Source organism: Hevea brasiliensis, chromosome 15 (genome assembly GCF_030052815.1).
Source record: "Hevea brasiliensis isolate MT/VB/25A 57/8 chromosome 15, ASM3005281v1, whole genome shotgun sequence".
NCBI classification, from domain to species: domain Eukaryota; kingdom Viridiplantae; phylum Streptophyta; class Magnoliopsida; order Malpighiales; family Euphorbiaceae; genus Hevea; species Hevea brasiliensis.
In genome coordinates, this window is record NC_079507.1 from 69,146,158 (window position 1) to 69,167,048 (window position 20,891).

The following is a 20,891-nucleotide window of genomic DNA, read 5'->3' on the forward strand; positions in this document are numbered from 1 at the left end:
AGGTCTGCATGGAAGCCAAGCACTTGGACCTACACCCCTAAGTTTGAGTCTGTCTTTTGTAATGGTCACAGTAGTGATACTGATATTGTTATTTCTGATGTACTTGATGACGATTTTGAGGCAAAGTTAAATAATATGACTAGTCCTTTTGCTTACTTGTTTGATGTTCATCCTAATGGCTACACGCATGGCATTCATAATCATTTAGAATCTATTTCTGTTAATGCATTAAAATCAATCTCTATTAATTTGGGTACACCAGATGATCCTAAAGACATTAAGTTAGCTGAAGATTTAACCCAAAAAGAAAGAGATAAATTTATAGCCCTATTAATAAAGTACCAAGAAGCATTTGCCTGGTCTTATAAAGATATGCCGGGAATTGATCGAGACATAGTACAACACAAGATCCCCACAGACCCTAACATAAGGCCAGTAAAACAAAAGAAGCGTCGGCTTAGGCCAGAATGGGAAGAAAAGATAGCTTAAGAGGTGAAAAAGCTCATTGAGGCTGATTTCATTGAAGTAATTGAGTATCCTGAGTGGTTAGCCAACATTGTGCCAGTCCCCAAGAAGGATGGGCGAGTTCGGATGTGTGTAGATTATAGGGACCTGAATAAGGCTACTCCTAAGGATGATTTCCCATTGCCTCACATCGATGTGCTTATTGACAGTGCTGCTTGCATGGCCATATACTCTTTCATGGATGGTTTTTCGGGATATAATCAGATCCTCATGGATTTGATAGATAAAGCAAAGACAGCTTTTATCACTGAATGGGGGACTTATTGTTATAAGGTCATGCCTTTTGGGCTAAAAAATGCTGGTGCGACTTATCAGAGAATGGCTACTATGTTATTTCATGACATGATGCACAAAGAAGTTGAAGTATATGTGGATGACATGGTAGTAAAATCCCCAACTAGGGAGAGACATTTTGAGGCATTAGAGAAGTTCTTTCAGAGGGTCATCAAGTATAAATTGAGACTGAACCCTAGCAAGTGTGTGTCTGGGGTCACTTCAGGCAAGCTGTTAGGGCATCTGATTAGTAGAAAAGGGATTGAGGTTGACCCAGATAAGGTGAAGGCAATCCAAGAGATGCCAGCCCCGAGAACAGAAAAAGAGATTAGAGGTTTCTTAGGAAAATTACAGTACATCAGTAGGTTCATAGCTAGGCTCACAACTACCTATGAACTAATTTTTAAGCTACTAAGAAAGAATCAGCCAATGGTGTGGAATGAGCAATGTCAAGAGGCATTTGAAAAGATAAAGCAGTACCTGAGCAATCCACCAATTTTGTCACCACCCATCCCTGACATCCCTCTAATCCTCTATCTATCAGTGGAAAACATGGCCCTGGGGGCAATGTTGGCACAAGAAGTAGAGAATCTGGAGAGAGCCATCTATTACATTAGTAAGAAACTCCTTGCTTATGAGGAGAATTATTCACTAATAGAAAAAACCTGTCTGGCTGTAGTATGGGCAACTAAGAAGTTAAGGCACTACTTTCAGACCCATCGAGTTATTGTAGTATCCCGGATGGATCCTTTAAAGTACCTATTTGAAGTACCGACGCTAGTTGGAAAATTGGCCAAATGGTTGGTCCTACTGTCTGAATTTGATATTGTGTATGAGACTCGAAAAACCATCAAAGGGCGTGTAGTGGCCGAATTTCTTTCTGAAAATCCAGTTAATGAAGAGGAAGAAGTCGAAACAGCCTTCCCGGATGAGAGTCTCAAGCTAGTAGAGGTCCAGCCATGGAAAATGTACTTTGATGGGGCCATGAATAAAAGCGGAGCCGGTATAGGGGTAGTTTTGGAAGCACTGAATGGAGAACAATTGTTAATGTCAAAAAGGCTATGTTTCCCAACCACTAATAATATTGCAGAATATGAGGCTTACATTTGTGACCTAGAGGCATTAATAGCTGTTGGGGCTAAAAAAGTGGAGGTGTTTGGAGATTCAATGCTAGTAGTTTCCCATATTAAAGGTGAATGGGAATTGAAAGAAGAAAAGTTGAGGCCATACCTGGAGTATGCTAAGAAACTATTATTTAGCTTTGAGGAAGTGACAATGAAGCACATGCCTAGAGCTCAGAACCAGATGGCTGATGCTCTAGCCACGCTGGCATCCTTATGGGAGAAGGGTGATCAAAAGTTGACCCAGCCAGTTATCCTGATGAGGAGTAGAATCCCATGCTATGAAGGGTTAATAATAGCACATTTAGATCTAGAAGATGAGATGAAATGGTATGAGGACATAAGAAGATATTTAGAGGTAAGAGAATACCCACAGTCAGCCAATAGTAGGGATAGAGCTACAATTCGTAGATTAGCCACTCAGTTCACTTTGGCTGGGGGGCAACTCTACAAAAGGTTCTTCGAAGGACTATTGCTCTTGTGTGTGACAAAAAAGCAGTCTGAGCAGACAATGGAGGAAGTACATGCAGGAGTGTGTGGTCCTCACATGAACGGAAGGGTATTAGCGGGCAAAATTTTAAGATTGGGCTATTACTGGTCTACCATGGATACCGACTGCGCTAAATTTTTGTTTAAACTCATATTTTAATTCAATTCAACAACTAACATCAATTCCCAATCATCAGAAGTATCATCAATTTTCTCAAGCTTGATATTCAAATTAAAGAGTTAAAAGATAGCAAGAATAAATAGATTAGCTTGAATGATTGCAGCCCTAAGACAAATACAACAAAAACTCAATTTTAAGCAAAAATCAAATCTAAAACCCAATGTAGAGTGTTCGGCTATGATGTATTAATATCATATTTGAATAAAAAATTACTAAGGAAACAATAAATATTCAGCCAAATACATGAAAAATTCGGACAGATTTGAAGCTACTACAATAAACCCCAGAAAAATCACTTTAGCCGAATGCTATTGTGATGAAAAACAAACAGAACGTGAATAAAAAATTCTAGGCAGAAATTAAAAGAGTAGATCTAAGGATAAATACCTTGTTTGATGCCCAATTGCTCTGATACCAAATGATAAACACCCCCAATATTTAGATTAGAGACATAACATTTAAAGATGAAATTAGATCTTTTAACAACAAACAAGGCAAAATTAATAACCAATCAAGACATAATAGTAGCTAAGTTAAAGCACCTTGATTATAGAGATAAAATAAGCAAGTGGTCAATTTGCTTAAGTCCAAGTTCTATTCAAGAAATAAGGAAGAAATCATAAAGCTCTCAAAATTGACAGTGATGGTCGAAAATCAATATTCTCTCAATGTTTTATCTTAGCTATCCCTATTTGATGTAGAATATAAGTATTTATATGAGTTACAAATAACTAATCTTCCACATGGCATAAAAAATCAAAAATAGAATATTCTAGAGGCTAGACTCTAAGGTCCAATTGTGTGAAACTAATCCATTTGTCCTCCAAAGGCCCAAGCCCAAGCCCAAGGCCAATCTAATCCTCTTAGTGCCTCCAAAATCTACTAACCAAGCTTTACAACTCCTTTGCCCTTGCTCTTGTAATTGGACCCTTGAACAATGGAAGTGGCTCCGGTGGTGGCGTCTCCTCATCAGGAGAAGATGACTGAATTTTCTTTTATTTTTACCCATTTTTAATTGTTTTATGAGTGTTTGTCTCATGTTAATTGGTAAGGGGTATTTAATTGCATCATCCTAGCATCATGCATATGTTATAATTGTAATTAAATTTCATTTCTTTTTATTTTGTTTTCTTCTCTTTTTTTATTTTTAATTAAATTTTTAGCAATATTTATTTATATTTTAGGACATGGATCTCACTTACTTAAATGGACAATTTGGTCAAAAATCATCTCTGAATGTGAAGTGATCAAAATGCCCTTCATTTTGTTTATCGAGCTAAAATTGTCTGCACCGATTTACAAAATTTTCTTAGTATTTCTTTGGCATTTTCTTGTCATCTGAACTACAATAATTCTTTATTGAAGTCCCAAAATTATTTCACGAGATTTCCCACGAGTCTAGAGTCGCTAACTGAGCCGCTTCCCGTTAGGGTTACCCATCGTCGTAGTTTCGGCTCATTTAACCTTATTGCATCTCTTTTCTTAAATTTTTTTTCTTAATTTTTATTATCATTATTTGGCTTATTTATGAATCCTCACTCTAGTTTAAATATAATTCCAGATATTCTGACTGTAGGGATAGACATTAATCACCGGAACAGTAGAATGTATGGACTATCTAAAATGATGGCGTTATAAGTAGAGTACTAGATCCATCGCCATTTATTTTTAATATTAGTACATGTTAAATTTTTTACATATTAATTATAGACAAATTAATAATAAATTCTCATTTTAAAAGATAAAATTATTTATAATATGAGAGAGACCAAAAAAAAAAAGTGGACATACTTTGAGGGTTTATTTGAATGAGGTGAATGAATGGTAAGTAATGAAAAGATAAGAAAGGGTAAGGAAGGAGAAGATGAGGAGACTCACAATAAAAAAAAAATGTCATGTTTGGAAAAATTAATTAATGGAAAGGTAATAAGATAACGTATATTCTTTATGTTTGTAAAGAGGTAAAGGATGAGTAAATTTAAGAGATGTAAAAATATAAATATTCATGATTATTATTTCTCCTTCCTTATCCTTTCTTACATCTCAATTTGGGTGTAAAAAAAATTGAGATTACTTACCCTTACCTTACATTAACTAACTTCTTCTTAAACATGGGTAAAATTATTACTTACTTCTTTCCTTATGTGTATTTACACCTCCCTCACCATCGTCTAAACAAACCCTAATAGCCTAGAGGAGTAAAATTTAAGGGCAATTTATAATTGGCCCATAGATTTTATCCTATTTTATATTTTAGTCTTTAAATATTGAAAAATTAATTATTTAATTTTTAAATTTTATATTATATTATATTTTAACCTTCAAATTTTAAAAAATAAATTATTTAGTTTTTTAATTTTAATAAATATAATATTTGGTTCCTTTAAATTTGAGGTTTACAATAATTTTATCAATCAATAGAAAAATTAAGTTGTTTTATGAATTAAAATTAAAGTGTGATATATGGTAAAAAAATTAAAGGTTTAATAATTAATTTTTAAAAATTTAAAGATTAAAATATAATTTATAATAAAATTTATAAATTAAATAATTAATTTTTTAAAATAAAAAAGTTAAATTATAACAAAGGACAAAATCTAAAGACTTAATTGTAAATTTCCCAATTTAAATACGAAAACTCTTTGAGAATGCTATGAAATTTATTACTGCTGCTTAAATTTTTCCCTCACGCCTCCAAAACCCATGACCCAACGCAAGTCCTACACGCGAACCCCACCTCTGCGCCTCACTTCCTTCTTCTTCTTCGGTGCTTCTTTTCTTCATCTTCATTTTCATGCTTCATGCTGCTGCAACGCATCGCATCCATCCCTTCATCGTCAAATGGTCGCAAATTTTCAGCTGTTCAATCTCTCTACTCCGCCATAGTCAAACCCACTGCAAAAAAATCAAGAAGCTAATACCCATGTGGATCGCTGCAAATAAATCCATACCCATGCGAATGTCATCGTCACTGGTGAATTGACTTTGCTGTGAATTGAATTGGTTTGGTGAATTGAATTGAATTGTTTGTCATTCTCACTTATTTAATTTGCTGTGAATTGAATTGTTTGTTGATTTGGTTTGGTGAATTGAATTGTTGTTGTTAATAATGGTAAGTTGGTTTAGGGAGCTGGGGAGCGAGGAAGACGGTAGTGAGACCGCACCGTATTGCTTAGCTGAAAACAATTGATAGAAGGCAGAGTTTTGGACATTATACAAAACCGAATTTCCGAACCAATTTGGTTCCTCTCTTAATTCGGTTCGGTTCACCGGATGCTCCCCCCTGTCTATGGTTGGCATTAGGTGATGGCGTTTTGTTGCTTTTACTTCACAGCAAGAATCCAATAATATAAAAAAGTACAAAGCAAAAAAGTTGAACCAAAGCCTTAATTTTTATTTTCTTTAAAACATTGGCTTGCTATGGTTTTCTAAATTTTTATTATTAGGTTATTAGTTCCATTAGAAATGGTAGTTCAACACTGACATTCAAAATTTTCTATTGAATATGGGGAAGTCAAGGTGCTCAATATGCTTCTTAAATCTCATGAATTTACATGAAATCTGATTTTGTAAATTAACAGTTCTTTTTATTTATTTATTTTTATCTTTTATGATTCTTTTTGAGTGCAGACAATATTCTACAACTAAAAGCGGCTTGCAAATTCGAGAAGAAGCTTTTGTTTTTATGCCAGTGAGTTTTAGTTTCTAAAGCCTCTAATGGAAAAATCAAATTTGATCAGTGTACAGTCTTCCTTCAACGTTATCCTTCAACCAGCAGTTTACTAGAAGGATGATGCCCTCCTGTTTAGCTATTTCAACATCTAAAACAATCTCCCAGTTTCGTCATCAATTATCAAAATTTAGAACCTTTTCTCACGTGGGCTTCTCTGATTACACCGAACAAAGATTGAGAAATGATCATAAAAGTGCAGCATTCACCAATCCATTGACCCCTGGTATCCCTTCCCTCTCTCTGTGTTATTGTGTGTATTTTATATATATTGTATTCATTATTTCATGTCATGCATGCATGCATGAATTATATGCTAGTGCTTTCTCATTGTGAAGTTTGAATTTTTGGAACAGCAGGTGCAGATATGGAGAAAAGCATATATGCAATTCTCACCATAGAGCGTTGGGAGTCACTGAACCACATGGAATATAAACTCGCTTCACTGAGGCCCGTCCATGGGAGGCTGGCATTGAAATTCCTCAACTGGGTCATCAGGCAACCTGGTTTGGAACTTGGTCATCTCACCCACATCTTCTCCATCACTACTCATATACTTGTTAGAGCTAGAATGTATGAACATGCCAAATCAATTTTAAAACATTTCTCACAAATAGGTATTGGTTCAAAGTCTGTTTTTAGTGCTTTAATGAACACATACCAATTTTGTAAGTCAAACCCTTCGGTATTTGATCTTTTGATTAGGATTTATTTGAGGGAAGGAATGGTCAGTGATGCTTTGAAGACCTTTTATTTGATGGGTTTTCGGGGGTTTAACCCTTCTGTTTATACTTGTAATAAGATGCTGGGTTCAATGGTGAAGGACCAGAGAGTTGGAATGGTTTGGTTGGTTTTTAAGGAAATGCTTGCTAGGAGGATTTGTCCTAATGTTGCTACATTTAATATATTGATCAACATTTTGTTTGTGGAAGGGAAGATTAAGAAAGCTGGTTATCTTTTAAGAAAGATGGGAGAGAGTGGTTATATGCCAAATGTAGTCACGTATAATACTGTGCTCAATTGGTATTGCAAGAAGAGACGATATAAGGCAGCTTTTGAGTTGATTGAACAAATGGAGTCTATGGGTATTAAAGCGGATGTATGCACATATAATATGCTTATTGATGATTTGTGTAGAAACAATAGGAGTGCAAAAGGTTATTTACTTTTGAAAAAGATGAGGAAGAGAATGATATCTCCTAATGAGGTCACCTATAATACTATAATTAATGGATTTGTGAAGGAGAGAAAGATGGGAGTTGCTACTCGGGTTTTTAATGAGATGTCTATGCTTAACCTTTTGCCAAGCCTTGTTACTTACAATGCTTTGATTGATGGTCATTGTAATGAGGGTAATTTTGAACAAGCTTTGAGGCTTTTGGATATTATGGAAGCAAGAGGACTAAGGCCTAATGAAGTCAGCTATGGTGCTCTTTTAAATGGTTTGTGCAGGCATGCCAAATTTGAATTAGCCAGAATCCTTCTTGAGAGAATGAGGATGGATGGAATGATTATTGGTTGTATAGCATACACAATGATCATAGATGGCTTATGCAAACATGGATTACTTAATGAATCTGTGCAGTTGCTTGATAGGATGCTCAATGATGGTGCAAGTCCTGATGTTATCACATTTTCTGTGCTCATAAATGGATTTTGTAGAGTAGGGAAATTTCAAAATGTGAAGGAAATAATATGTAAAATGTATAAAGCTGGAATTTCCCCAAACAATATCATATATGCTACTTTAATATACAATTATTGCAAAATGGGGAATGTTATGGAAGCATTCAAGGTCTATGTTGCTATGAATCGCAATGGCTATGATGCTAACTATTTTGTGTATAATTTGTTAGTGTCGTCTCTTTGCAGAGAAGGAAAGGTTGGAGAAGCAGAGGATTTCTTGCATCACATGCATAGGATTGGCATAATCCCTAATTCCGTCACTTTTGATTGTATTATAAATGGCTATGGGAGTTTGGGCAATTGGTTAAAAGCATTCTCTATGTTTGATGAGATGATCAAATTAGGTCATCATCCGAGTCATTTTACATATGGTGGTCTGCTTAAAGGACTATGCAAGGGTGGAAATTTGGAGGAGGCAAAGAAATTGTTGGATAAACTCCATTACATTCCGTGTGCTGTCAGTACTTCTACCTATAATACGATTCTTGCAGAGACATGTAAATGGGGGAGAATGTCAGATGTTGTGGCCCTTTTTGATGAAATGGTCCAACGTAATGTGCTGCCCGATAGTTATACATATACTATTATTGTTGCTGGATTAAGTAGAAGGGGCAAGCTGGTTGCTGCTCTTCTTTTTCTTGGGGAAGTGCTAGCAAAAGAAAAACTCTCTCCAGATAAGGTAATGTATACCAGTTTGGTTGACGGTCTTTTCAAGGTTGGTCAATCAAAGGCTGCATTTTATATATATGAAGAGATGGAAAACAATGGGCTACATCCTGATACTGTTGCAATAAACGCAGTTATGGATGGATACTCAAGGATGGGAAAAATGGCAAAGGGGGGCGATCTCTTCACAATGATGTGGAATGGTCATAAAGCATCCCCTAGTTTGGCTACATATAATATTCTCCTACATGGTTATGCAAAGAAAAAGGATTTGCCAAAATGCTCTAATTTATACAATATCATGATGAGGACAGGTATTTTGCCCGACAAGTTGACTTGCCATTCTCTAATTCTTGGACTTTGTGAGTGTGCTATGTTGGATATTGGTCTTAAACTGTTGAAAAAGATGATAATAGAAGGTATCGTAGTTGATCATTGTACATTTAACATTCTTATCACGAAGTATTGTGAAGCAGGTGACATGGGAAAAGCTTTTGATCTGTTGAATGTTATGAACTTATCTGGAGTTTGTCCTGATGTAAATACCCACAATTCCATCCTTAATGGACTCAACAGAATTTCTGCTGTCCAAGAATCCCATCTTCTATTGCATGAAATGTTGGAGAGGGGTTATATTCCTCAGTGCGCACAGTATATTACTTTAATTAATTGTATGTGTAGAATGGGGGATATACAAGGAGCATTCAAGCTAAAAGATGCAATGGAAGCATTTGGTGCGATTTCCCAGAGTGTTGCTGAGAGTGCTATGGTAAGAGGGCTTGCCAAGTGTGGTAAGGTTGAAGAAGCAAAGCTGGTTCTTGATTTCATGCTTCAGAAGAGCCTCATTCCAACTCTTGCTACTTTTACTACTTTAATGCACATGTACTGCAGTAATAATAACATCTTGGAGGCCTTAAAGTTGAGGGATAAAATGGAGCTTTGGGGTGTCAAACTTGATGTTGTTGCGTACAATGTTCTCATATTAGGCCTCTGTGCTGATGGTGATGTTGCATCTGGATTTAAACTGTACGAAGAGATGAAGGAAAGAGGCTTTTTGCCCAACATGACAACCTATTGCATTCTCATTGATTCCATTTTCAAAGATGGTGGTGTTATTGTTAACGGTGAAATACTTTTAAAGGATTTACAGGCAAGGGGAGTGATATCTGGTCATTGGAATGGAGGCATCAGACAGGGGTTGATAATTGCCATGAACAAGTTGAAATCCTGGAGGCAAAACGGAAGTAGATGATGCCAAAATCTAGCGGGGTAGCAAATTTTAAGAGTGGGAATAAAGGGCAGAGGATGCTATGATGGACTTCCATTATGTAATCAGTTGTATTACTCGTGATTTGGTTTGTGTTTCACACCTGTACAAGTCAATTTTTTTTTCTTTTTGTTTTCATGCTTATCCTCCTAATTAATGAGTTATCTATTTTGTGCCTTCCAGGTGAAATTCCCTCTGGTTCCTGCTTAGCTATCATGGGAATCATAGTCTTCTCTGAAGATGTTGAAATGGCTTTACATCGAATTTCTTGACATTAGGAGTGGAAGCATTGCAGAGAAACACAGCTTGCATGTTCTGTGGGTTTTGGTAATTCCAACATAAGTTTATGAGCTATGTGAATCCATTATTTTATTTTACATATTTGGATTGCTTTTCTTTTTTTTCTTGGGGAAATTATAAAAAACTACTCTATGGTTTTGTGCATTTTTCAAGTAGGGTCTTCAGGTCTTGAGGTTAACTTTTTGATGAAAAGATACCTCGAGGTTACGCACCATTAGCAAAGAGGAGAAATTGCCTAAATGCTTTAGGGTAAATTACATTTTAGTCCCAGAGATTTATTAAAACATACATATTAGTCCTAGTATTTTTAAAATTCACCTATTTAGTCGTTGACATTTTAATAAACCTACATATTGTCCCTACTTGGATGTATGTAGACGCAAAAGTGTCCAGATTATTATTATTTTTTTTGTTAGTTATAAAATAATATAAAATAATAATAAATTTTCCAATTAAATTCCTTTAGTTCAAATATATAATATACCAAGAATATTGATGAAATAAAATGATAATATTATAATTAAAATAAGAAATATTATAAAATATGAGAACTATTTTATAATAAAAATTATATTATAAATTTATAATATTATTTTGATATTTTTGGTATAATTAATGATAAATTGGATGAAAAATTAGACGAATGGACTAATTAGTAGGCTTATTTAAATGTCAAGGGCTAAATAGATAGGTTTTAAAAATATAAGAACTAATTTATAGGTTTCACTAAACCTCAAGGACTAAATTGTAACTTACCCAAACTTTTGTTGACAGCTTCTAGGCAATTTCTCTTCTTTGCTAACGGAGCTAAAGCTCAAGATATTTTTTTATCACAAACTTAACCTTAAGACCCTACCTGACAAATGCACCAAACCACAGGGTAGTAAATTGTAATTTTCCCTTTTTCTTTAAAGATTGAAGCCTTGACAATTTCAGTGTCAATCTTTTTTCCAATATTTGTTTTATCTAGCAGGTGCCTGTCTCAGCATCAATGACTGGAAGTTACTGAAAATGCTTTCATGTTGTCTCTCTGTTGGTGAGAGGTATCTTGTTATTGAGCCATACCATATAGGCTATAGTTAAACCTTCGACTTTCTATACTAGTCCTCTTGTTAGTTTTGGTTGTTTCAATAATGAAATTAAGGGGCATGTTAATGTGCTAGGTGATCTGTCTATCATTATATTTGTATTAAATGACAAGCAGTTGTCTTTATTGTATTTTCCAATAAGGATTATCATAGCAGTTGTTTTTGACCAACCAGTTGGCTGGGCTCCATCTGACTGGTTAAATTTTTGAGCTGGTATAAGTTGAGGGCCAAGTTAGAAAGCTGTTGTGTAGTGGGAAATGCGGGATACTGGCTTTGAACTGAATCTTTAGGATGAAGAGTGGTCTTCTTAGCATTTTCAACGTTCTTTCTCCATGCAGGTGGCAACTAGTTGGCTAGATCACAGACACGTGTTTCAGTAATCTGAAGCTAAAGGGGCCAATATAACAAGTAGACTAACTTGTTGTCTAATGTTAGCGTTTGGAACAAATTTGGAGATGCAAATTTGTCCGAGATGTAGCTGCATGTGGGTGTCATCTTGCGGATGCAGCATAACCAACATTAATTAGACCGAGGATTTTCTGATGAGCACTATTTTACCGAGGATTTGCTGATGAACACTATTTTGTGGCCCGCCAATCATGTGTTGGTGATACATGGCCATAAAATAACCAAATTGTGAGTGTCAATCATACTTAAAAAGACTAAATTTTTTTTCTAACCTTCTTTTCAAGATCTTTCTTATTTAATCTCTTATCCTGTGTCATGATTTCAGGAGAACCACATCTTCATGTAGGTGGCATCCCAATGAAGGTGTAGTTAGTAACTCTTTGTTTATATTGAGTCACGAGATGCCAGTGAGGCAACCAAATCAAATGGTGTGTGTCTGAATCTCTCTTCCATTTGCGCCATATCTGGAGGCATAGAGACAGAATCATAACATTTGTTGATAATATACCCCTAAAGTCAGGCATCTTACTCTGCAAAATATAATGCCTTGCTGTTGGCATGGCAGAAAGAATCTAGCAATTGCTATAGTTTGACTTCGTTAATAATTTCATAATTGCTTTTACCACACCGGAAAGGGCTTGAAACATGCAGGGTGAATCTCATAATAGCAATTTACAGTGTTTGAAGGGTGTAAGAATATAATCAATTGTTAATAGCATAAAATTAGGGATTCTGTCTGTACAAACTTAAAATGATTATATATTTGGTCAAGAGTTTAGATTAAGACAAGCAACAAAATGAGCAGAATTAAACAGCTTATTGAGTTGGCTCCTTAATTATTTTCAGCCATCCAGGATCAGCAATGTTGCCAAGTTTTTGTTGTTGTTTTCTTGCCTTTATTTTGTCGTTTCTTATAGTGTTAAGCAATTAAAAATTTTTTAAAGAGGAGAATACTATTAATAGCTTTCTCTTTTTATTAATGACTTTCTCTTCTAGAGGCAAATGTTTAATTATATAATTTTATTAATATATTACAATTACAATTAAATCAACTATATTGAATTAAAATAATCAAGCTCTTTTTTATAAATTATTTTATTTTATATTGTTAAATTTTTTTCTATCGCAAATCTATATATATATATATATATATATATATATAAAAAGTAGGGAGGTATTATCAAAAAAATGATATTTGATATTTTTCTTGAAAAACTTAAAGTGCTTGAAAAACTTAAGGTGCGATGTGTAATCTTTTATAAATATTCTCTTATATATTAATTATTATTTAATTTCTTTTATTTTTTTTTAATTATCGTTATTATTTATAATACTTAAATTATTATTTTCTTTAAAATTTAATTTTTAAAAATTAAAATTTTTTATAATTAAATGTAATATTTAAAATAATTTATATTATTTTATAAATATTAATTATTATTTAATTTTTTATTTTTTTAATTATAATTATTATTTATAGTACTATCTTAATATTTATGATTTTAAAGAAATTTTAAAAATTAAAATCTATTATGATTGAATGCAATATTTAAAAATATTTATATTATTTTTTATAAATTTATTTGTAACACTCCTGTTTGCATAGCTCGGTATATTTTACTATTCCGGTGACCGGTGTCGGTCCAGATAATTTAGGGGATTAGAACCACACTTAAGATAACTAGATAAGCCCTAAACACAAATAATTAGTAATTGTCAATTAGTTAAGTATAAATAAGAAAAACATAATACAAGAAGTTAAATGAGCCGAGAGTCACAGCGACGGGTGACCTTATCGGGAAGGACTGCGGGGTCGATTTAAACTTAAATTTCGAATCGTAAAATGTGACGCTGCGGTCCTTAGGACTATTGCGAACACAGTGGAAAAGAGAAAATAATGAAAAAGAATTGTTAAGTCGGTCAAATAATTAGGTCAGGGATCTGAAAGAAATATTGAATTATTTATAAATCGGGTTGAACAGGCGAGGGGTAATTTTGTCAATTGACCTCTGAAGCTGACTCCTGACCTAACTATCAAATAAAATCGGAGAAAAGAAAATTTCAGAATCAGGAATTAAATTAAAGAACTAAAGAAAAATAAATGAAAAAAAAAAGAAAAAGAAAAGTTGAAAAAGTGAAAAGATTTGTTATATCATGCATGACATTATGCATGATACAATAAACTTAATAATTAAATTTTTTGAAATTATCATTGGATAATTGTAAATTAAATTAATTTAAAAACACATAAAAGAAAATGGACTTATAACATCATGTGTGTGACATCATGCATGACATCAATTGATTTTTAATTTATTTAAATTTTTTTTTCTTTTTTGACCAAGTCAATTATGTGGAATAAAAACAAAAATTAAAAAGATTTTTTTTTTTTTTACTTTTTCTTCTTCTCCTTGCCGTGGCACTCCTTCCCTCTCCCTTTCTCTCACAAACCTCCATGGAAGCTTAATTTTAAGCTTCTTAAACCCCAAAATTTCCTATAAATTCCCCAAGATTTTTTATTAAAACTTGCTATTACCACTTGACAAGAAGATTGAAGAAGAAAGAAGAGGAGAAAATTTAGAAAAGTAAGAGGTTGGGAAGATTCATTCAAGGTTAGTAGCTAAACTTGGAATTTATAGTTTAATTATTGTATTTATAGCTTAATGAACTTAGAAATATGCTTAAAATAAAATGAAAATAAGTGTTGGAGGCTTAGGTAGGGATTTTGGCCAGCTAGGGTTTGCCATGATGATGCATGAATTTGATGGAATTAAAAGTGTATAGAAGCTTAATTGAGTTGAGGAATGATGTTGGTAGGCTTTGATTTAGTGAAATATAACAATTAGGTGGTTAGGATTTTGGCACCTAGGGTTTGGAAGACAAAAGTGTGAAAATTTGTTAAATGATGTGTTTGACTTTGTTGGAGATGAAAAATGGTCATTTGTGACTAATTGATGTGTGTTGGAAGTGTTAGAACCAATTGGAAATTCGGATTGGTTATGGGCAGTATGCAGGCAGGATGACAAAGGTCCCTTTCAGGGACCAAAACTGAAATTTTACCAACCCAATTGGTGTGAGGCCAATTGGGAATGAAACTAGACACAAAATGACACAATTTTCATTTAGGAATCATGCCCAAAAAGTGACTAAAACCTAGTGAACAAATTGACTAAATCCAGACTTAGGCAATTTGACCTATACAAAAATGTTTGTTTATTTGGCCATAACTTGGGCTAGGCAGGTCTAAATGACTTGAAATTTTACCAGTGAAAAGCTGAGATATATACCTAAAACTTTCATGAAAAATACAAACCCAAATTATGCCCTTAACCAAGTCATTTGGCCACCCAAAATTAGTGATCTAAAATTGCCAAAACCAGTTTGGTGCCCAGAAATTTGGGTTAAGTCCAATCCGGCAGCTATGATTCAAATGGCTATAACTTGAGCTACAAAACTCCAATTGGAGTGATTCAAAAAGGAGAATAAATTTAAGACAATAAGGAACAATTTCTATGAAGAAAACTTAGCCAAATTCTAACGGTAAAATGACCAATGAAACAGTGCAACATAAGACACCAAAAATGAAAATTTACAATTTTACTTAAAAGACCTAAGTTTTGAGAAAATAACCAAAACCAATAAAATTGGTGATCAAAATGTGGTATGTGAGTATGGTTGGAGTTCCCATACATTGTAAGTATAAGAAAGTCAGTATTTTGATTTGAATAGTACCATGAATAGTAACCTCAACATGAAAATTTGCAAGAATGTAAGTTTAAACATATTGGAATTAGTTATTGGAATTGTTATGAAGTAAAGATACTGAGACACTATAAATTTTGTATTTCAGCTGAAAAAGACTCGGAAGGTCTGAGAGACTGAGTCAAGGCCTAGAGGCGACTCACGTCAGATTTGTGCACAATAAACCTTATTTGAGCCTTTTGTCATTGAAAAATTGATTTAATATGATTTATGAAAATTTGATGTTCATTATGAATTGTGTTGCCACTTTGTGAATGAAACTATGACTTTGTAAATTTACCGGATTTCTCATGAATTATTTGAATAAAATGTTTGAAATAGATTTTTTATTCACACTTAGCATGACAGTGCCTTATTATTCCTTCTCCATTTATGGGGTGAGATCGATTATTTTTCCTCCCTCTCTGGTTTACCAGTTGAGGTTGTAGATCGGATGAGTACTCATTAGCTAGCTAGCCACCTCCCTCATTAATTTCGATTAGTGGGATTGTAGATCGCTTTGTTGTGGTGTACAACACGGTATTGATCGAAAATTTTGTGTCATAGCTTAAGTTGTGTATGAATTGGCAACACTATATTTATTAAATTGTTTGACCAAAATTGTGCTATAATGAGTTTTGATGATTTGTTTAATATTTAAATTGTGATTTATCAATGAATATTTTATGTACGATTTATAATATTATCTTAATATTTGTTATTTAAATTATTATTTTTTTTAAATTTAATTTTTAAAAATTAAGACCTTTTATGATTAAATATAATATTTAAAATTTATTTATAAATTTATTTATGTAAAAATATTATTTGCTACATGTTACCTTTCATAATAATAATAATAATAATAATAATAATAATAATAATAATAGTAGTAAAAGTCATTGATTGCCATTAATTTAAAGAAAATTAATCATTAATTTGTGATCTCTTGATTAACTATCTTACAATTTAATTAACCTTAAATTATTTCATATCTTTAATAAATATTTTTATTACATTGTTATATTTCTTATTATTTTTATTATGAAATTTTTATTAAAAAATTTGAGAGATAAAAAGTATAGTCTATATAAAAAATTATAAAAATAAAATATAGAGATTTGATTTATTTATAATTAGTATGTATTATTTTTTATGTTAATAATTTAATATTCTTTTTATTTAACTTTTTTAAGGTTAATTAATGCTTATTATTATTATCATTATGGCCAACTTATGACCATTTAATTAAAACAGTCAAGTGAATATAAAATATTTTACTGTTATAAAAATTAAATTTGAATGCTTTTGTTACTGTTTTTCAATTAAATAATATTTAATTGAAAATTAATTTTTTATTTAAATAATTTTTATTTATTTGTCTATATATAATATGCCATATGAAATATTTAATACACATCAAGCACTCTTTTTTCACTAAGTATTTTCATTTCACCTGAATACTCTCAAATCTTTTTTTATTTGCATTATTTTTTATTATTTCTTTCAAAAATTATTAGTTATTATTCTCAAAATTTATTTATTTAAATATATTTAATTAATATTTATATTTAATTATTAAATTTTTATAAATTTATTATTTAATATTTCTTAAACTTTTTTTAATATTTTATTTCCTTATAATTATATATTGAATACAATTATAACTAATATTTTGATTATTCATATTTTATTATCATTAATTTTTAATAAAATTATTTTAAAATTTTAATTAAATGTCTATATTTTTATGCATAAATTATTTTTCAATTATATTTTTATATAAAAGTAGAATTTTAAAAATAAATTATAAATATGATTACATTAAAAATTTAGTTATAAATAAAGATAATTAAAAAAAATAAAATTATAGTATTAAAATTATGAAATCTATCTTTAAAAAATAGTATGTATTTTTAATATCATTATATTAATAGAAAAGAGAACATTTTAAAATTTTAATTTTTATGAAATATATTTATTTTATATTATAAAATTTTATAAAGTGATAATCATTTTTATCAAAGAAATATTTTATAAAAAATATATCAGATTAATAAAAAAATTTGCACGTAGATATAGTATATTTAAAAAATAATATAATAGAATGTTGTTTTAATTAATAATAATGTTATATATTTTTATTATTATTAAAATTAAATAATTCAATCTATTATTAGCAATTTAATATTTTTTATATTAATAACAAAAAAATAATATTATTTTCTCGTCAATCTAATATATTTTTTTGTAATTTATAAAAAATAAATATCAATTTATATGAATTATGAAATAAAATATAAAATTTCATAAAATTTATTCATTTTTTAATAAAATACTTTTATTATATTTTCAATGAAATAATCATAAAAATTATTATTAATATATGTATACAAAAAATTAAATAAGTATTTTAATTAATTATATTATAAATTAATTAAAAATTTATTATTATAACTGATAAAAATTTATTTAAATTAAATTAAATAAAAAATTTTAATTTAAAATTAATTTAATAACTATTTATTTTATTTAAAATATAATTAAAAATTAAATAAAAAATTATAAATTACCCATAAAAAAACACTATACTAGCTACAGATAAAAAGATGAACCCCAAAATTGTAGAAACTGCCAGCAAATTAATCGATTCAATGCGTCTGTGTAGCCCAACATCTTTCTCCGAATTACGACGTTTGCCAGTTCACCTATGTTCCGTTAACTGTCCACCCATGACTCCATGAGACTTGACTCTTGTCCCGCCATTGCTGACGATAAACTAACGGCTACTTTTGACCTTCCGTTGCCGTCAAAAAATAACAACCCCCTTTAAATAATTCTGGAGTACAGTTAGGATCGTTTCTGGCCCAATTCTCACTCTCGTTAAAGTGTTCAAAGGAATTCTCTCTCTCTCTCTCTCTCCCTCCGATTACTCATTTCCTTTTCCCAGAAAGACTTCTATCGCTAGAATTCATGTCGGTATGTTACCCTTCTCTATTTGTGTGTTTGTATATATATTGTTTTGATCTTTGGGTCAAATTTTTCATTGATCTGGTTTAGATTTTGGTGCTTTGGTTTTTTGTTGATGATTTCACATACTGGGTTTTTTGAATAAGATTCTAATTGTACTGATTTGATCTTTGGGTAGCTTCTTTTGTTTATGGAGTGCACATGATTTGATCAATTTACTTGAAATTTTGCGTTTGCTCCGCCACACACCCCCCCCCCCCCCAAAAAAAAAAAAAAAAAAAATCTCTCTCACTAAGATGTTCTTTTATGGAAACAACTCACCGAATTTATTGAAGGTTGCTGAAGTTTGATTTCTTTATTTTGTTGGGTGTGCAAAAGCAATTTTCGATGTTCACAAAAATAGCTTCGTAGTGGAGAAGGCCGAATGTTTGCTCAATGGAACATGAAAAAGCCTATTTATGAGATAATTTTGTGATATTGAACATGTTTTTACTGCTATTAGAGCCTTGGTGTTAGTAGCAATTAAGAATGTTCAAGCTGCAACTAAAAGTTCCATAGGAAAATGGTAGTGTATATAATGGAAGAAAGTGTGTAATTACTTAGCAAGAAAGTGAAATCATTTTTTTTTTTTTTTGAGAACATAATTGAGAAATTAAAGTCTATGAATGAATAAAGCATCATATTTGAGAAATTATAAATGGTAAATTTTTTGTCTCCTCATTGAAAATTAGTATGCCTATTTACCGTATCAGGCAACATTCCATCCATTGATATCATAGTTTTTATTTGTTATTAATCATAAAATGAAGATGATCTCCTTGGAGATGATGCATACTAGCATTGGATACACAACTTTGCCATCTAAGTCTATGGTTCCTAAGTTGTGTTGAAGGATTGCTTATGCAGTTATGTTCATGGCGAGGTTTTAAAAAATGCAATAATGCTAAAGATTTTTCTCCTCCATATGTAATGGTTATTAGATTAATTGATAGTTGATTATTCACAGAGTGGAACATTTGATATGTTATTTGTGATATTTTTGGTGGTTGGGTTAATTTATTACTTCTTTTCCTGAGACTTATTGTTGGATCACAGAGACAGTTTAGTGGTTCATATTTTTAAATTTAGTCAATGGTATTATAGGTGAACTAGAACTAGACAGAGCTTATGACATTTTATATTTATATTGCTGCACTTGGCCTTATACAGTTTTGAGAATCTTGATGGTAACTCTTTACTTGTCCTACTTCTCAAACAGGATACAGGTCGGCCATTGCCAAAATTTGGCGAATGGGATGTCAATGATCCTGCTTCAGCTGAGGGATTTACTGTGATATTTAACAAGGCTAGGGATGAGAAGAAGACGGTCGGCAAACCTGAGTCACCTGTGAAGGTTGATCCTCATATTAAGCCTGCAGTAGATCCTGGAAAGCCTCAGGTTATAAATTCTTGGATACTCACGAGTCATCACATAAATGGTCTTTATCTTTGCAACTCAACTTGAAACTCAGGTGCATATGCACATTCACTAAAAAATTAGGAGCAGTGTGTTAATTGTGCAACAATTGGAGTTAGCTTGCTATTCATGCATCAACTTTTAATTTTACTGATTCTAACCCTATGAATTCGAGTAAAGTGTCATCTTTGCTTTTGGTAATGTATATCCTTGTAGTGAAAGTGATCCTGATGACTGGAAATGGACCTTTTAAATCACCAGAATGTAAAAATCTCTTTGATTGGTGGCTATGGTCTTTTAAGCCCAGAAATTCATGGGTGTTATATTTCGTTCTGACACAGATAATTCATTGGTTTTCAGAAAAAATGGTTTTGCTGTATCCAGAGCCCAACCACAGAATCTTGACCTGCCCTTCCCGCGTAAGAGCTTCAATGGAGGAGTAATTTCATCTGTGAGTGCCCCCACTATATATTTGTTAAAGAAGATAGAAGCTGTAGAGCGGTGATGAATCCTGCTGGAGTTTGTTATGTTAAAAGACAATTGTGGGGAAAAGAGCAAATACACATTTATTGCATTCATCAGAGTTGCACTGATCAGTTTTTCTAATTTTTAACTTTTCTCATGTGACGAGCTGTGGAGCTTTTGACATTTTGTTTCTTCTGTTGTATTGGTAAATGGGCTGTGTTTGTGAAAAACACATTTTCAAATTTCTTGCCAAGGAAAGCTCTTCAATATGCACAGAACAGTAAAGCAGCCTGTAAATGCTATAATGACATTCAAGTCAAGGTGGAGGAAAAGATTATTACCTGTGGGTTGAGAGGAGAGAGATCGAGACCTAGCCATGTGTGTGCGAGAGAGAAGGGTTAAATTAGTTAAAATAAAGGGCAAGTTCAAGAAATTTTATCATAACCGTGCTTTTTATAAAGTGAAATTTACTTTCATCAATAATTACTTCTAAATAAATTGATAAATTTTAATTTAATGGTTGAA

At 31.9% G+C, this 20,891-nt stretch overlaps 2 protein-coding genes and 1 long non-coding RNA gene across 11 annotated transcripts; all 3 read left to right on the plus strand.

Annotated features, from left to right (window-relative positions):
• The first annotated feature begins 5,250 nt into the window (after window positions 1–5,250).
• On the plus strand, window positions 5,251–12,359 carry LOC110671647 (pentatricopeptide repeat-containing protein At5g55840). Of its 9 annotated transcripts, none has more exons than XM_058137022.1 (8): window positions 5,251–5,563; window positions 5,716–6,108; window positions 6,220–6,545; window positions 6,676–10,026; window positions 10,122–10,265; window positions 11,212–11,281; window positions 11,665–11,962; window positions 12,060–12,359. In XM_058137022.1, exons 3-4 carry the CDS (start codon window positions 6,380–6,382, stop codon window positions 9,921–9,923), a joined length of 3,414 nt encoding a protein of 1,137 aa, XP_057993005.1. In that variant the 5' UTR covers window positions 5,251–5,563; window positions 5,716–6,108; window positions 6,220–6,379; the 3' UTR covers window positions 9,924–10,026; window positions 10,122–10,265; window positions 11,212–11,281; window positions 11,665–11,962; window positions 12,060–12,359. The 9 variants fall into 9 exon arrangements, with proteins under 9 accessions (XP_057993005.1, XP_021689861.2, XP_057993006.1 ...); XM_021834169.2 differs by having other exon boundaries at window positions 5,716–5,892; XM_058137023.1 differs by having other exon boundaries at window positions 5,716–5,881.
• A 997-nt stretch (window positions 12,360–13,356) lies between these two features.
• On the plus strand, window positions 13,357–15,829 carry LOC131173917 (uncharacterized). Its single transcript, XR_009144234.1, has 2 exons — window positions 13,357–14,346; window positions 15,585–15,829. It is a non-coding gene; the product is annotated as an uncharacterized LOC131173917 (long non-coding RNA).
• A 2,466-nt stretch (window positions 15,830–18,295) lies between these two features.
• Window positions 18,296–20,608, plus strand: LOC110671680 (protein NOI4). The gene is made up of 3 exons (XM_021834216.2): window positions 18,296–18,454; window positions 19,704–19,883; window positions 20,262–20,608. Exons 1-3 carry the CDS (start codon window positions 18,449–18,451, stop codon window positions 20,304–20,306), a joined length of 231 nt encoding a protein of 76 aa, XP_021689908.2. The 5' UTR covers window positions 18,296–18,448; the 3' UTR covers window positions 20,307–20,608.
• The last annotated feature ends 283 nt before the right edge of the window (window positions 20,609–20,891 follow it).

Coding starts and splice junctions, on each gene's coding strand:
- LOC110671680 (XM_021834216.2), top strand. Junction 19,884..20,261: donor TAGATCCTGGAAAGCCTCAG/GTTATAAATTCT, acceptor ATTGGTTTTCAG/AAAAAATGGTTTTGCTGTAT.
- LOC110671647 (XM_021834173.2), top strand. CDS start 6,380: ATGATGCCCTCCTGTTTAGCTATTTCAACATCTAAAACAATCTCCCAG. Junction 6,546..6,675: donor CACCAATCCATTGACCCCTG/GTATCCCTTCCC, acceptor TTTTTGGAACAG/CAGGTGCAGATATGGAGAAA.